Below are 17,304 nucleotides of genomic sequence, written 5' to 3' on the forward strand. Positions count from 1 at the left end.
TAGGCCGGGACAAGACAAAACACACGCACGACTGCTACACCATCTTGGAACACAACTAACAAAGAAATATTAGTATTCCACTTTGCATGAAGCCTCAGTTCATTAATAGCATAACCACTGATCAAGCAACATTGTGGACTAAACATTCAAATCCTGTTGCTGCAGGATTATGTTGCTGCGACAATAAAGGTCAAATTAAGGTCCTACATCTGTAACTGCACCTGCTTGCTACCTTCATACTATTTACCTCTTTGACATATCCTCCTTCTCATGCTCCCAACACATACTCATAATGCCTCTCTCTACCTCCCTCTCTCATTGAATTGTATTCTAATATGTTTGTTTAAACCTGGATGGCTCAGAATAATGCAATCAGCCTCACTGTGTGTGTCCTGATTGACTGTGACTTTCTCCCCACCACTGCCCTGCTCTGGTTGGGCCGTGGACTGCAGTGATCTTCTGGACCAACATGGGTTCCCCAAGCCCCCCCAGAGCCCCATAGTGCTCCCCGCAGTGACGTCACGTGTCCTGCTCCACCAGCAGCTGATGCAGGACCAGCTCCAGGAGCAGGACCAGCGGGAACAGAGGGAACAGAGAGAGAGGAGCACCAGGCACCCCTCACACCATCTCCTGCACCCCAGCAGCCCCCAGACCCCTCCCATCAATGTCACGCTGCCCTCCAACCTGCCCACTGTGACCCATGTGCCCATGGAAATCCTCAAGGTAAACCGTCTACAGTGCCAGGCAGGTAATTTTGGACACTCTCGTTCACCACTCACTAGAGGAGCTGCCAGAAGGTAGGGGTTCTCATCTGAAACTTTTACTGATAGTTTCCTAGGTACATGGGTTCCTATTGTTAGTGCTGCAGTGGAATTGTCTTTCAGTGCCCAGTTTTTCTGAATTTCATTTAGATCCTTGATTAAACGTGATTACAAACAGATTACAGTTTATAGCATTTTGTTTAGATTGTTAATTTAACTAGGTTATGCTACAGAAATTCTGGTGACGGTGCCACTTTAAAACAAAACATTACAGCTCTTTAAGACTGAACTGTGTTAAATCCATAGTGGGGATTATCTCCTGAAAGAATTCCTCTGTTTCCAGACATTCAACATGTTTAATCCTATTTTCTCCACTACATTGACGTATTTTCATTGCTTTGATTTCTGGTATGTCCGAGTGGATTCTAAAAACTGATTGTAGTAGTATTATGTTTTTGTAATGAGACAGAGGATGTTACTGATGTAGAAACCAATGTTTACCCAAGCCAACTCTTAGGAATCAACAACGGGTAAGATTTGATATTCTCTACATTGCATGTATTCGTTGTTTTATTTGACTGTCACTAATCGTCGTGATAACTGGTTTTACAAAGATGATCCGTGTAGATTTACAACCCATTGTTATTTGATGCCAAATTCTCCTGATCAAACGAACCTACTGCATGGAGAATGTACAGTATGTGATTGTTATAAACAGGAAAGGGAGTCAAGCAGCAACTCTCTGTGTTTTAAATGTGTTAAATCATAACATCCTAGCAGAATAAGATTGGCTCAGTATTGGAGACTAATAGCATGCATTTGTCTGCCATTAGTCTCAGTAGTTATAAACTGTATGTTTATTTTTGCTTATGCTGGTTGACTGATTGTTTGGCTGCGTTTCCTCTTCTACTAAATGCTCCACCAGAGATGAATAGTCAGAGATGTGCATGTGCTGCAGTTGTGGCTAATAAGATATTTGAGTAAAGAATCTAGCAATGTTATACAGATGTAGGATCTTAATTTGACCTATATTGCCACAGCTAAATAATCCTGCAGCAACAGGATTTGAATATTTACTCCATAATGTTGCTTGAGCGGTGGTTAGGCTATTAGCTGGACAAAAGTAGGCTACATGAAAAGTGCAATACTGTTAATATAGCCGTGTGTTAGTGTGTGTTTTCAGTAAATCACAAAGCTCATCTGCATTTCTCAGCAACAAAAGAGTGATCAAATTAAGATCCCACATCTATAGGTGTTCTGATAGAGATGCTATTGGTAAACAATGAGAGATCTACTGTATGTGAGCAAAATATCCGCTCCTAACTGCACACGTGGCACACAATCGTTTTTAGGGGAAATTATCTGCAAGTTTTTGATATGGAAGTATTTTTTGAACATTTTTATATTCTACTTACATTCTGATTATCAGAGTAGTCTGAGTAGTGACCAGCAGAGTTTGTCCACATTTGATAGCCTTGTATCTCCATTCTGCTGCAGACTTATCAGACGTCTTATTTCTATTTGAGTCACACAGTGGTGTGGCCCCACCCTACTACAACCTTGCAAAACACGTTGGTTCATGTTTTGTTTTGATAAATGTTGTTTTTTCAAGTTTCTTTGGTTTTAAGATATTTTCTGAGAATATCATACATTTTACATTCAATAACGTTAAAACTGAGCTGTGAGGCTTTACTGGAGCATCAAACTGTTTCCAGGAAAGCTTTGGGGTTAGTAACTGGAGAAATAATTAACATTAAAGAGGTTCTTAGATGTGTAGGGTTTTCTTTCATTGTAAAAATTACCAACCAGAATCTAAAGACCTTGGTAAATGTATTGTGGCAGTTTGTACTTGACCTGGCTATGCCTAGATTAACAGGGTCCCACCAAAACTATGCAGGCAGGCAAAATTAGCTTAGAGAGGTACCAGGCAGAGCCGCTGGGCCATGAAAGTGAAAACATTAAGCTCAGATGAGTTTGTCTAAAGACCGAGGAGACCCTTAATTAGCAAAGTTACCTCTGACCCCGCAAGAAACTAGTAAGAATCCAGTTCAGGGATCAAGACAATGGCAGGCACAGAGTTTTACCACACACAGAACACTAAGTCAGCAAAGAATGCTTGTAATTAGGCCCAATACTTTCATTCTTGAGCTTGTTTAAGAAAAAAAACTACTGCATTGAAATAATGATCATAGGTTGGTATCCAATGAGCTCAAAATTATCAGACACATTATCACAGTTAATGTTTGAGATTTCGGGTAGCACATACCAAAAATACAATTTCTTAATTACTATATGAGTGACCCTTAATAAAATTGTTAATGTCATGAAAACCTGGTGAAGTTCATAAGTCCTCTCCCCAAGGCTGCGTTTAAGCAGGCAGTCCAATTCTGATATTTTTTCCATTAATTTGTCTTTTGACCGATAACATTAGATCTTTCACATCAGATATTGTTTTTCTTCACAAAAAGATTAGAATTGGAATTGGGCTGCCTGTCTAAACACAGACCAAGAAGACTACAATCCTACTTATTGGATTCCAAGTGAACTGCTCACTAGCCACTATAAATACAATCTTTCATAGGTACATATAGCCATTTGTGCACAGACTTACAATAAAGTCTAGCTTAACCTTGGTACTGTATACAGTACATTTGTTTGTTGATTCTCAGTGGTTAATGTGATTTATCTGGTGTTGGGTACTCAAGAAAACACTTAAGTTGTTGTTTGGTGGTAACGTATTTTTATGTATGGCAGGGGTCCCAATTCCATTCAGCCGCAGGCCGATTTATTTTAGTGAGCGGATGGTCGGGGGGCCGGAACACAATTGTAAATAATTTGCAAACTGCAAATTGACCGCATAAAGCCCAAACAGATTGTCAGGCGGTGGGTAACTGGTGCAGTGAATCAGGCGCAGGAGAGTAGAAATTAGTGTACAAGTGTTTTAATTCCACGACAGCACCAGTATACAGACAATACTAAAGGTGCGGAGAAATACCGGTCACTCGAAAATAAATACATAACCCGGCAAACATAACCAGCCGACAAGTACCGTCATGAACAATCAATAAACACGTACACTAACATGTGGGAAACAGAGGGTTAAATAATGAACATGTAATTGGGGAATAGAAACCAGGTGTGTAGAAAACAAAGACAAAACAAATGGAAAATGAAAAGTGGATCAGCAATGGCTGGAAGACCGGTGACGTCGACCGCCGAACGCCGCCCGAACAATGAGAGGGACTGACTTCGGCGGAAGTCGTGACACAGATATAGTATTTCACATGAACAGAACCATTTAAAACCATGATTACATTGGGATACGAGCACATAGTGCCCCTCTATTTAGGCGGGGAAATACTTGGGAACATATTTCCTAAATTAAAATCATGTTGAGCTGATTTCCTGGTGATTTGTAATTGTATTTTATGTCTAACAACGAAAATTATATATATATATATATATATATATATATATATATATATACAGTACCAGTCAAAAGTTTGGACACCAACTCATTCAAGGGTTTTTCTTTATTTGCACTATGTTCTACATTGAGGAATAATATTGAAGACAAGAAAACTATGAAATAACACATATGGAATCCTGTAGCAACCAAAAAAGTGTTAAACAAATCAAAATCTATTTTATATTTGAGATTTTTCAAAGTAGCCACCCTTTGCCTTGATGACAGCTTTGCACACTCTTGGCATTCTCTCAACCAGCTTCACCTGGAATGCTTTTCCAAAAGTCTTGAAGGAGTTCCCATATATGCTGAGCACTTGTTGGCTGCTTTTCCTTCACTCTGTGGCCAAACCATCTCAATTGGGTTGAGGTCGGGTGATTGTGGAGGCCAGGTCATCTGATGCAGCACTCCATCACTCTCCTTCTTGGTCAAATAGCTCTTACACAGCCTGGCGGTATGTTGGGTCATTGTCCTGTTGAAAAACAAATGATAGTCCCACTAAGCGCAAACCAGATTGGATGACAGACAGTGTCACCAGCAAAGCACACCCACACCATCACACCTCCTCCTCCCTGCAGAGATCATCCGTTCACCTACTCTGCGTCTCACAAAGACACGGCAGTTGGACCAAAGGACAGATTTCCACCGGTCTAAGGTCCATTGCTCATGTTTCTTGGGCCAAGCAAGTCTCTATTTCTTATTGGTGTCCTTTAGTAGTGGTTTCTTCTTGACCTTGAAGGACTGATTCACGCAGTATCCTCTGAACAGTTGATGTTGAGATGTGTCTGTTTCTTGAACTTTGTGAAGCATTTATTTGCGCTGCAATCTGAGGCTGGTAACTGTAATGAACTTATCCTCTGCAGCAAAGGTAAATCTGGATCTTCCTTTCTTGTGGCGGTCCTCATGAGAGCCAGTTTCATCAACGCGCTTGATGGTTTTTGCGACTGCACTTGAAGAAACTTGAAAAGTTCTTCGAATGTTCCGATTGACTGACCTTCATGTCTTAAAGTAACGATGGACTGTTGTTTCTCTTTGGTTATTTGAGCTGTTCTTGCCATAAAATAGACTTAATATTTTACTAAATAGGGCTATCTTCTGTATACCACCCCTACCTTGTCACAACACAACTGAATGGCTCAAACGTATTAAAAGGAAAGAAATTCCACAAAGGAACTTTTAAGAAGGCACACCTGTTAATTGAAATGCATACCAGGTGACTACCTGGCTGAGAGAATGCCAAGAGTGTGCGAAGCTGTCATCAAGCAAAGGGTGGCTACTTTGAAGAATCTCAAATATAAAATATATTTTTATTTGTTGAACACTTTTTTTGGTTACTACATGATTCCATATGTGTTATTTCATAGTGTTGATGTCTTCACTATGATTCTACAATGTAGAAAATAGTAAAAATAAATAAAAACCCTTGAAGGAGTAGGTGTGTCCAAACTTTTGACCAGTACATTTTTACATTTACATTTAAGTCATTTAGCAGACGCTCTTATCCACTTACAAAATTGTTTAACGCTCTTAGCGACTTACAAATTGGTGGATTCACCTTATGATATCCAGTGGAACAACCACTTTACAATAGTGCATCTAAATCTTTTAGGGGGGGGGGGGGGGTTACTTTATCCTATCCTAGGTATTCCTTAAAGAGGTGGGGTTTCAGGTGTCTCCGGAAGGTGGTGATTGACTCCGCTGTCCTGGCGTCGTGAGGGAGCTTGTTCCACCATTGGGGTGCCAGAGCAGCGATCAGTTTTGACTGGGCTGAGCGGGAACTGTGCTTCCTCAGAGGTAGGGAGGCGAGCAGGCCAGAGGTGGATGAACGCAGTGCCCTTGTTTGGGTGTAGGGCCTGATCAGAGCCTGAAGGTACGTTGGTGCCGTTCCCCTCACAGCTCCATAGGCAAGCACCATGGTCTTGTAGCGGATGCGAGCTTCAACAGGAAGCCAGTGGAGAGAGCGGAGGAGCGGGGTGACGTGAGAGAACTTGGGAAGGTTGAACACCAGACGGGCTGCGGCGTTCTGGATGAGTTGTAGGGGTTTAATGGCACAGGCAGGGAGCCCAGCCAACAGCGAGTTGCAGTAATCCAGACGGGAGATGACAAGTGCCTGGATTAGGACCTGCGCCGCTTCCTGTGTGAGGCAGGGTCGTACTCTGCGAATGTTGTAGAGCATGAACCTACAGGATCGGGTCACCGCCTTGATGTTAGTAGAGAACGACAGGGTGTTGTCCAGGGTCACGCCAAGGTTCTTAGCACTCTGGGAGGAGGACACAATGGAGTTGTCAACCGTGATGGCGAGATCATGGAACGGGCAGTCCTTCCCCGGGAGGAAGAGCAGCTCCGTCTTGCCGAGGTTCAGCTTGAGGTGGTGATCTGTCATCCACACTGATATGTCTGCCAGACATGCAGAGATGCGATTCGCCACCTGGTTATCAGAAGGGGGAAAGGAGAAGATTAATTGTGTGTCGTCTGCATAGCAATGATAGGAGAGACCATGTGAGGATATGACAGAGCCAAGTGACTTGGTGTATAGCGAGAATAGGAGAGGGCCTAGAACAGAGCCCTGGGGGACACCAGTGGTGAGAGCACGTGGTGCGGAGACAGATTCTCGCCACGCCACCTGGTAGGAGCGACCTGTCAGGTAGGACGCAATCCAAGCGTGGGCCGCGCCGGAGATGCCCAACTCGGAGAGGGTGGAGAGGAGGATCTGATGGTTCACCGTATCAAAGGCAGCAGATAGGTCTAGGAGGATGAGAGCAGAGGAGAGAGAGTTAGCTTTAGCAGTGCGGAGAGCCTCCGTGACACAGAGAAGAGCAGTCTGTATATAGAGTGCATTCGGAAAGTATTCAGACCCCTTCCCCTTTTCCACATTTTGTTACGTTACAGCCTTATTCTAAAATTAATTAAATACATGGTTTTCCTCATCAATCTACACACAATATCTCATAATGACAAAGAAAAAACTGGATTTTAGAAATTTGTGCAAATTTATTTCAAATAAAAACAGAAATGCCTTATTTACATAAGTATTCAGACCCTTTGCTATGAGACTCAAAATTGAGCTCAGGCGCATCCTGTTTCATTGATCATCCTTGAGATGTTTCTACGACTTGATTGGATTCCACCTGTGGTAAATTCAATTGATTGGACATGATTTGGAATGGCACACACGTGTCTATATAAGGTCCCACAGTTGACAGTGCATGTCAGAGCAAAAACCAAGCCATGAGGTCAAAGGAATTGTCCATAGAACTCTGACACATGATTGTGTCGAGGCACAGATCTGGGGAAGGGTACCAAAACATTTCTGCAGCATTGAAGGTCCCCAAGAAGACATTGGCCTCCATCATTCTTAAATGGAAGACGTTTGGAACCACCAAGACTCTTCTTAGAGCTGGCTGCCCGGCCAAACTGAGCAATTGGGGGAGAAGGGCCTTGGTCAGGGAGGGGACCAATAACCCAATGGTCCCTCTGACAGAACTCCAGAGTTCCTCCATCTGGAGATGGGAGAACCTTCCAGAAGGACAACCATCTCTGCAGCACTCCACCAATCAGGCCTTTATAGTAGAGTGGCCAAACGGAAGCCACTACTCAGTAAAAGGCACATGACAGCCCACTTAGAATTTGCCAAAAGGCCCCTAAAGGACTCTCAGAACATGAGAAACAAGATTCTCTTTGGCCAGAATGCTAAGCGTCACGTCTGGAGGAAACCTGGCAGCAGTATGGTAAAGCATAGGAGGTGGCAGCTGGGGCGGCAGCGTAGCCTAGTGGTTAGAGTGTTGGACTAGTAACCGAAAGGTTGCAAGATCAAATCCCCGAGCTGACAAGGTACAAATCTGTCGTTCTGCCCCTGAACAAGGCAGTTAACCCACTGTTCCTAGGCCGTCATTGAAAATAAGAATTTGTTCTTAACTGACTTGCCTAGTTAAATAAATGTAAAAAATGCTGTGGGTATATTTTTGGGAGACTAGACTAGTCAGGATCGAGGGAAAGATGAATGGAGCAAAGTACAGAGAGATCCTTGATGATAACCTGCTCCAGAGCTCTCAGGCTGGGGCAAAGGTTCACCTTCCAAGAGGACAACGACCCTAAGCACACACCCAAGATAACACAGGATTGGCTTCGGGACAAGCCTCTGAATGTCCTTGAGTGGCCCAGACAGATCCCAGACTTGAACCCGATCTAACATCTCTGGAGAGACCTGAAAGTAGCTGTGCAGCGACACTCTCCATCCAACCTGACAGAGCTTGAGAGGATATGCAGAGAAGAATGGGAGAAACTCCCCAAATACAGGTGTGCCAAGCTTGTAACGTCATACCCAAGAAGACTCAAGGCTGTAATCGCTGACAAAGGTGCTTCAACAAAGTACTGAGTAAAGCGTCTGAATACTTAAGTTAATGTGATATTTCAGTTGTTTATTTTTAATAAATGTGCAGCATTTTCAAAAAAACAGCTTTTGCTTTGTCATTATGGGGTTTTGCTTATAGATTGATGAGGGGAAAAAACAATTCAATCAATTTTAGAATAAGGCTGTAACGTAACAAAATGTTTCAAAAGTCAAGGGTTCTGAATACTTTTTGAATGCATTGTATATGACCAAAAGTATGTGGACACCTGCTCATCGAACATCTCATTCCATAATCATGGGCATTAATATGGTGTTGGTCCTCCTTTGCTGCTATGAAAGCTTTCCTCTCGTTGTTTGAACATTGCTGCAGGGACTTGCTTCCATTCAGCCACAAGAGCATTAGTGAGGTCAGGCAATGAGTTTGGGCTATTAGGCCTAGCTCGCAGTCTGCATTCCAATTCATCCCAAAGGTGTTCGATGGATTTGAGGTCAGGGCTCTGTGCAGGCCAATCAAGTTCTTCCACACCTATTTCGACAAGCCATTTCTCTATGGACCTCGCTTTGTGCACGGGGGCATCGTCATGCTGAAACAGAAAAGGGCCTTCCCCAGACTGTTGACACAGTTGGAAGCACAGAATCGTCTAGAATGTCATTGTATGCTGTAGCATTAAGATTTTCCTTCACTGGAACTAAAGGGCCTAGACTGAACCATGAAAAACAACCCCAGACCATTATCCCTCCTCCACCAAACTTTACAGTTGGCACTATGCATTCGCCAGGTAGCGTTCTCCTGGCATCCGCCAAACCAAGATTACTCCATCGGACTGCCAGATGGTGAAGCATGATTCATCACTCCAGAGAACGCGTTTCCACTGCTCCAGAGTCCAATGGTGGCGAGCTTTACACCACCAACCAGCTCTTGGCATTGAGCATATTGATCTTAGACTTGTGTGTGGCTGCTCGGCCATGGAAACCATTTCCTCAAGCTCTCGAGGAACAGTTATTGTGCTGACATTGCTTCCAGAGGAAGTTTGGAACTCTGTAGTGAGTGTTGTAACTGAGGACAAACAATTTTTACGTGCTTCAGCACTCAGCGATCCAGTTCTGTGAGCTTGTGTGGCCTATTCCTTCGCGGCTGAGCCGTTATTGCGCCCAGACATTTCCACTTCACAATAATAGCACTTACGGTTGACGGGGAAGCTCTAGCAGGGAAGAAATTTGACAAACTGACTTGTAGGAAAGGTGGCATCCTATGACGTTGGCATGTTGAGCTCTTCAGTAAGGCTGTTCTACTGCCAATGTTTGTCTATAGAGATTGCATGGGTGTGTGCTTGATTTCATACGCCTGTCAACAACGGGTGTGGCTGAAATAAGGGGTGTCCACATACTTTTGTATATATATATATATATATATATATATCCTATTGGGGGACCCAGATGTATGGCGTCTACTCAGCTCCCCAATTACTTGAAACCAGAACAGACAAACATTAACAGACAAATGAGCAAAAAAACTAAAATTAACGATTGTTCTTATAGACATTATCTGTGTTCCAAGGGATCTTCTACAGAATGTTCAATCAAACCTGTGCTACAGTTATACAGACTGAGGAAAGATCACATTGTTCGTGTGGGGTGAAAATGTACACTTTTGATCCGTACCTGATACTTTTTACAGTACAATAACAATAACGGTTTTATTAGAGCTTATCACTTGAGAGTCATATTTTCTGTTTGGTTCTGACCTGTAGAGGCTATGGTAGTGCTCTGGTGGTTAGTGGTGGGTAGTGGCGGGTAGTGCAGAGTTAGGATTAGTGGCTTTTAGGATGATTATCACAGCTTGACATCAATAAGGTATTTTGTAACCATTGAGCTCAACAAAGCTTCACCTGGGTGGGCACAGTAGGAGTCGGAGAGGGCTGAACTGGAAGGGGACTCAGTCTAGCTTAATAAATAAATAGCCTTTTAAATCATCTAAATTCATAAACTGTATTGATTAGATATCAGATAAGGTTGCCCAGACTGCACTAAGTGGAGATGCTTTCCATACAGTTGACTTTTAAATACCATCAGATTTAGCTCCACGTGCGGAGTAGACTTGCTGTCTTTTCCTTCCCTCTGATAGTTGGTAGTCGGGTTGAACTTTGGAAATGTTCAGCTCGGGGCCTAGTGTGGAGCTGCATAATGCTTTATCATTGTGCTCCTCATTTTGGTGAGCCCAGCTCTGAGGTTTAATGCTTTGTCAAAACCCAGCAATGTGAAAAAGGTCTTTGTTTCAACATAGTTCAGTAAGAAGACCAACATAACTCTGGATTTCTGAGGACTCTCTTCCTACAGATTTTGGATCTTAATTTGATCACTCTTTTGTTGCTGAGAATTTTCCTGCACCACAGGAAATGCAGATGGGCTTTGAGATTTACATAAATTCGCTGAAAACCTGCACTAACACACGGTTATATTAACAGTATTTTAGCCTGCTTTTGTCCAGCTAATAGCCTTACCACCGACCAAGCAACATTATGGACTAAACATTTAAATTCTGTTGCTGCAGGATTATTTTGCTAAAACAATACTGGTCAAATTAAGATCCTACAGTATGTCGGATCTTAATTTGATCCCTTTTGTTCCAGGAGGAAAATAATCAGTGCCATTTATTCATGGAGGCCAAAGGAAGCCAGGCTGTCCCAAAAATTTGACCAATGCATTTTTTTTAATTAGAAAACAATTTCTCTTTCGTCTCTGTGTTTTCATAATTTTCATTCAATTAGCAATTGGCTGTATCTATCCCACAGGAGAAATAATCAGAGCGAGTGAAACAGCACCCAAAAGCCGCAGTATGTGTAGCCCATGTATCTGATGCTGTCTGGACAAAAAGAGTATGACATGTTGCCACTGTAGCATTTGATGGATGGATGCCAGCGAGCATTTGGCTGCCATTGATAAAACATTGATAAACTATTTAACCATTCAGCGTTGCATTGAGCTAAACTGTGGGTGATCTTGGCGAAGCAAAACGTCCCCCAAGGGAGGCCTGTTTGGATTTAGCATCACACCAATCAAATCACATCAAAAGCATTGGTTTCTGGTAGCATGTGATGTGTTGATGTCCTGGTGTAGCTAGCTAGCTAAATCCTTCTTTTCATAAACCATGAATGGAGATGGGTATTTGGACTTAGTGTTTTTACTTAATTCTCTGTACAGGCCAATGATTATGATAGCCTGGCCTGAGACGATTGAAGTGCAATATGTAGCTTAGATGTAGTAGGTGCACATTAACTAGCTAGCTATCTAACTTAGTTGGTTCATTTTTGCCCATGCTAGGAAGTTAGGCTAGCAAACATTTTAGCATGGTAGCCTAGTATGACCAATAAGCCCTATTGGCATGGGACTAGTATTACTATATAACTTCGGTTATGTATGTCACGTCCTGACCAGCAGAGGGAGCAATTGTATTAGTTTTGGTCAGGACGTGGCAGGGTTTCTGTGTGTTAAGTGTTGTGTTGGTGATTGGACTCCCAATTGAAGGCAGATGTGTTGAGTTGCCTTTGATTGGGAGTCCTATATAGTAGTGTGTGTTTTTCTTTGGGGTTGTGGGTAGTTGTTTTTGCACTGTGTTTTGTGAGCCTGCAAAACTTATCCCAGCATGTTTGTTTTTCCGGTGGACTATTCGGATGGGATTAGTTTTACCAAACTAACCCTGTAATATTTTTTTTTCCTCATTCAAAATTGACCGTTATGATGGAAGTATGGAGGCTCTTTATTTTTATTTTATTTAACCAGGTAGGACAGTTGAGAACAAGTTCTCAATTACAACTGCGACCTGGCCAAGATAAAGCAAAGTAGTGCGACAAAAACAACAGTTACACATGGGATAAACAAATGTACAGTCAATAATATAATACAAAAATCTGTATACAGCGTGTGCAAATGAAGTAAGGAGGTAAGGCAATAAATAGGCCAATAGTGGCAAAGTAATTACAATTTAGCAATTTACACTGGAGTGATATACGTGCAGATGTGGATGTGCAAGTAGAAATACTGGTGTGCAAAAGAGCAGAAAAACAAAAACAAATATGGGGATGAGGTAGGTAGTTGGTTGGATGGGCTATTTACAGATGGGCTGTATACAGCTGCAGATCGGTAAGCTGCTCCGACAGCTGACGCTTAAAGTTAGTGAGGCAGATATAAGTCTCCAACTTCAGTGATTTTGGCAATACGTTCCAGTCATTAGCAGCAGACAACTTGAAGGAAAGGTGGCCAAAGGAGGTGTTGGCTTTGGGGATTTCCATTGAAATATACCTGCTGGAGCGCGTGCCACGGGGGGTGTTGCTATGGTGACCAGTGAGCTGAGATAAGGCGGAGCTTTACCTAGCAAAGACTTATAGATGACCTGGAGCCAGTGGGTTTGGCGACGAATACGTAGCAAGGACCAGCCAACGAGAGCATACAGGTCGCAGTGGTGGGTAGTATATGGGGCTTTGGTGACAAAACGGATCGAACTGTGATAGACTGCATCTAATTTGCTGAGTAGAGTGTTGGAGGCTATTTTGTAAATGACATCCCCGAAGTCAAGGATCGGTAGGATAGTCAGTTTTACGAGGGTATGTTTGGTAGCATGAGTAAAGGAGGCTTTGTTGCGAAATAGGAAGCCGATTCTAGATTTAACTTTGGATTGGAGATCCATAATGTGAGTCTGGAAGGTTTACAGTCTAGCCAGACACCTAGGTATTTGTAGTTGTCCACATATTCTAAGTCAGAACCGTCCAGAGTAGGGATGTCGGGCGGGCGGGCGGGTGCGGGCAGCGATCGGTTGAAGAGCATGCATTTCATTTTACTATCTTTTAAGAGTAGTTGGAGGCCACGGAAGGAATGTTGTATGGTGTTGAAGCTTGTTTGGAGGTTTGTTAACACAGTGTCCAAAGAAGGGCCAGATGTATACAGAATGGTGTCGTCTGCGTAGAGGTGGATCAAAGAATCACCCGCAGCAAGAGCGACATCATTGATAGATACAGAGAAAAGAGTCGGCTCGAGAATTGAACCCTGTGGCCCTCCGATTTGAAACACTGAACTCAATCTGAGAAGTAGTTAGTGTAGCAGGCTAGGCAGTCATTAGAGAAACCAAGGCTGTTGAGTCGGCCGATAAGATTACGGTGATTGACAGAGTTGAAAGCCTTGACCAGGTCGATGAAGACATCTGCACAGTACTGTCTTTTATCGATGGCGGTCATGTCGTTTAGGACTTTGAGCGTGGCTGAGGTGCACCCGTGACCAGCTCAGAAACCAGATTGCATAGCGGAGAAGGTACGGTGGGATTCGAAATGGTCGATGATCTGTTTGTTCACTTGGCTTTCAAAGACTTTAGAAAGGCAGGGCAGGATGGATATAGGTCTGTAATAGTTTGGGTCTAGAGTGTCTCCCCCTTTGAAGAGGGGGATGACCACAGCTGCTTTCCAATTTTTAGGAATCTCAGATGATACGAAAGAGAGCTTGAACAGACTAGTAATAGGGGTTGCAACAATGGTGGCAGATAATTTTAGGAAGAGAGGGTCCAGACTGTCTAGCCCAGCTGATTTGTAGGGATCCAAATTTTGCAGCTCTTTCAAGATATCAGCTGTCTGGATTTGGGTGAAGGAGAAGCGGTGGGGGCTTGGGCCAGTTGCTGCAGGGGGTGCAGAGCTGTTGGCCGGGGTTTTGGTAGCCAGGTGGAAAGAATGGCCAGCTGTAGAGAAATGCTTATTGAAATGGATCTTTAAAAGTAGAAGCTCGAATTGTTTGGGCACAGACCTGGATAGTAGGACAGAACTCTGCATGCTACTTCTACAGTAGATTGCAATTCCGCCCCCTTTAGCAGTTCTGTCTTGACAGAAAATGTTGTAATTGGGGATGGAAATTTCAGATTTTATTGTGGCTTTCCTAAGCCAGGATTCAGACACAGCTAGGACATCAGGGTTGGCGGAGTGTGCTAAAGCTGTGAATAAAGCAAACTTAGGGAGGAGGCTTCTGATGTTAACATGCATGAACCCAAGGCTTTTACGGTTGCAGAAGTCAATAAATGAGAGCGCCTGGGGACACACAAGGCCTGGGTTAACCTCTACATCACCAGAGGAGGAGTAGGATGAAGGTACGGCTAAATGCTATAAGAACTGGTCGTCTAGTGCTTTGGGAACAGAGAATAAAAGGAGCAGTCTTCTGGGTGTGGTAGGATAGATTCAGGGCATAGTGTACATACAAGGGTATGGTAGGGTGCGAGTACAGTGGGGGTAAACCTAGGCATTGAGTGACAATGAGAGAGGTTGTATCACTGGAGGCACCAGTTAAGCTAGGTGCGGTCTCCGCATGTGTGGGGGGTGGGACAATGGGGCTATCTGAGGCATGTTGAGCAGGACTAGGGGCTCCACAGTAAAATAAAACAATGAGAGCTGCCCTAAACAAAAGTATACAAGGAATATTGACATTAGAGGAAGGCATAAAGCAATCACAGGTGTTGATTGGGAGAGTTAAGACAACAACGGGTGAGACAACTACGGGTAAACAGCTAGGACAACAACAACGGGTAAATGGCGATGAATGGACGGAGAGGGTCAGTTAGCTACACACAGGGCCTGAGTTCGAGGCTGGGGCCGACAGATAAACAAAATGAAGTACCGTGTTAATGAACAGTCCAGCAGGCATCAGCTGTGTAGCCCGAGTGATCATAGGGTCCTTCTAGGCATAAAGATATTTCAAATGTCTAGGGATAACCTATTATTGGCATAATGGCCTTCATTTTGGAGAAAGTCAAAATAATAATCCATATCAATAAGAACCATGAACTGTAACCATCTAATTCAAATTAAATCAAATTGTATTTGTCACAAAGTCGAATACAACAGGAGTATACCTTACAGTGAAATGCTTACTTACAAGCCCATAACCAACAATGCAGTTTTAAGAAAAATAAGTATTAATAAAGTATTTCATAAAATAAACTTAAGTAAAAAATAAATAAAATAACAAAGAAAAATAAAAAAGAAGAAAAATAGAACAATAACAAATAATTAAGGAGCAACAATAAAATAACAGTAGCGAGGCTTTTGATTAGCTGTTCTTATGGCTTGGGGGTAGAAGCTGTTAAGAAGCCATTTGAACCTAGACTTGGCGCTCCGGTACAGCTTGCCGTGCAGTAGTAGAAAGAACAGTCTATGACTAGGGTGGCTGGAGTCTGGCAATTTTTAAGGCCTTCCTCTGACACCGCCTGGTATAGAGGTCCTGGATGGCAGAAAGCTTGGCCCCAGTGATATACTGGGCCGTACGCACTACCCTCTGTAGTGCCTTTTTGGTATCTTTAAGTTTGTTTTCACTGTATTAGACTAATCATATATAGCCTTGTAGATTTTATGATGTTTAAATGTTTAAGTTGAAATGGTGCTGGAATAGCAGAGGACAGACCTTAACTATGTTGACAAATTATACACTGCTCAAAAAAATAAAGGGAACACTTAAACAACACAATGTAACTTCAAGTCAATCACACTTCTGTGAAATCAAACTGTCCACTTAGGAAGCAACACTGATTGACAATACATTTCACATGCTGTTGTGCAAATGGAATAGACAACAGGTGGAAATTATAGGCAATTAGCAAGACACCCCCAATAAAGGAGTGGTTCTGCAGGTGGTGACCACAGACCACTTCTCAGTTCCTATGCTTCCTGGCGGATGTTTTGGTCACTTTTGAATGCTGGCGGTGCTTTCACTCTAGTGGTAGCATGAGACGGCGTCTACAACCCACACAAGTGGCTCAGGTAGTGCAGCTCATCCAGGATGGCACATCAATGCGAGCTGTGGCAAGAAGGTTTGCTGTGTCTGTCAGCGTAGTGTCCAGAGCATGGAGGCGCTACCAGGAGACAGGCCAGTACATCAGGAGATGTGGAGGAGGCCGTAGGAGGGCAACAATCCAGCAGCAGGAGCGCTACCTCCGCCTTTGTGCAAGGAGGAGCAGGAAGAGCACTGCCAGAGCCCTGCAAGATGACCTCCAGCAGGCCACAAATGTGCATGTGTCTGCTCAAATGGTCAGAAACAGACTCCATGAGGGTGGTATGAGGGCCCGACGTCCACAGGTGGGGGTCGTGCTTACAGCCCAACACCGTGCAGGACGTTTCACATTTGCCAGAGAACACCAAGATTGGCAAATTTGCCACTGGCGCCCTGTGCTTTTCACAGATGAAAGCAGGTTCACACTGAGCACATGTGACAGACGTGACAGAGTCTGGAGACGCCGTGGAGAACGTTCTGCTGCCTGCAACATCCTCCAGCATGACCGGTTTGGCGGTGGGTCAGTCATGGTGTGGGGTGGCATTTCTTTGGGGGGCCGCACAGCCCTCCATGAGCTCGCCAGAGGTAGCCTGACTGCCATTAGGTACCGAGATGAGATCCTCAGACCCCTTGTGAGACCATATGCTGGTGCGGTTGGCCCTGGGTTCCTCCTAATGCAAGACAATGCTAGACCTCATGTGGCTGGAGTGTGTCAGCAGTTCCTGCAAGAGGAAGACATTGATGCTATGGACTGGCCCGCCCGTTCCCCAGACCTCAATCCAATTGAGCACATCTGGGACATCATGTCTCGCTCCATCCACCAACGCCACATTGCACCACAGACTGTCCAGGAGTTGGCGGATGCTTTATTCCAGGTCTGGGAGTAGATCCCTCAGGAGACCATCCGCCACCTCATCAGGAGCATGCCCAGG

The 17,304-nt window shown here is 43.7% G+C and overlaps 1 protein-coding gene across 1 annotated transcript in view; it reads left to right on the forward strand.

Moving 5' to 3' along the window:
* Positions 1–425: 425 nt before the first annotated feature.
* LOC106565743 (microphthalmia-associated transcription factor) overlaps positions 426–17,304 on the forward strand; it is a 29,040-nt gene continuing 12,161 nt past the window's right edge. The window contains exon 1 of the mRNA XM_014133193.2: positions 426–723. Coding sequence (XP_013988668.2) covers positions 547–723 — 177 coding nt within the window. The 5' untranslated portion in view covers positions 426–546. The remainder of the gene's footprint in view (positions 724–17,304) is intronic.

Source organism: Salmo salar, chromosome ssa12 (assembly GCF_905237065.1).
Source record: "Salmo salar chromosome ssa12, Ssal_v3.1, whole genome shotgun sequence".
Lineage (NCBI taxonomy): Eukaryota > Metazoa > Chordata > Actinopteri > Salmoniformes > Salmonidae > Salmo > Salmo salar.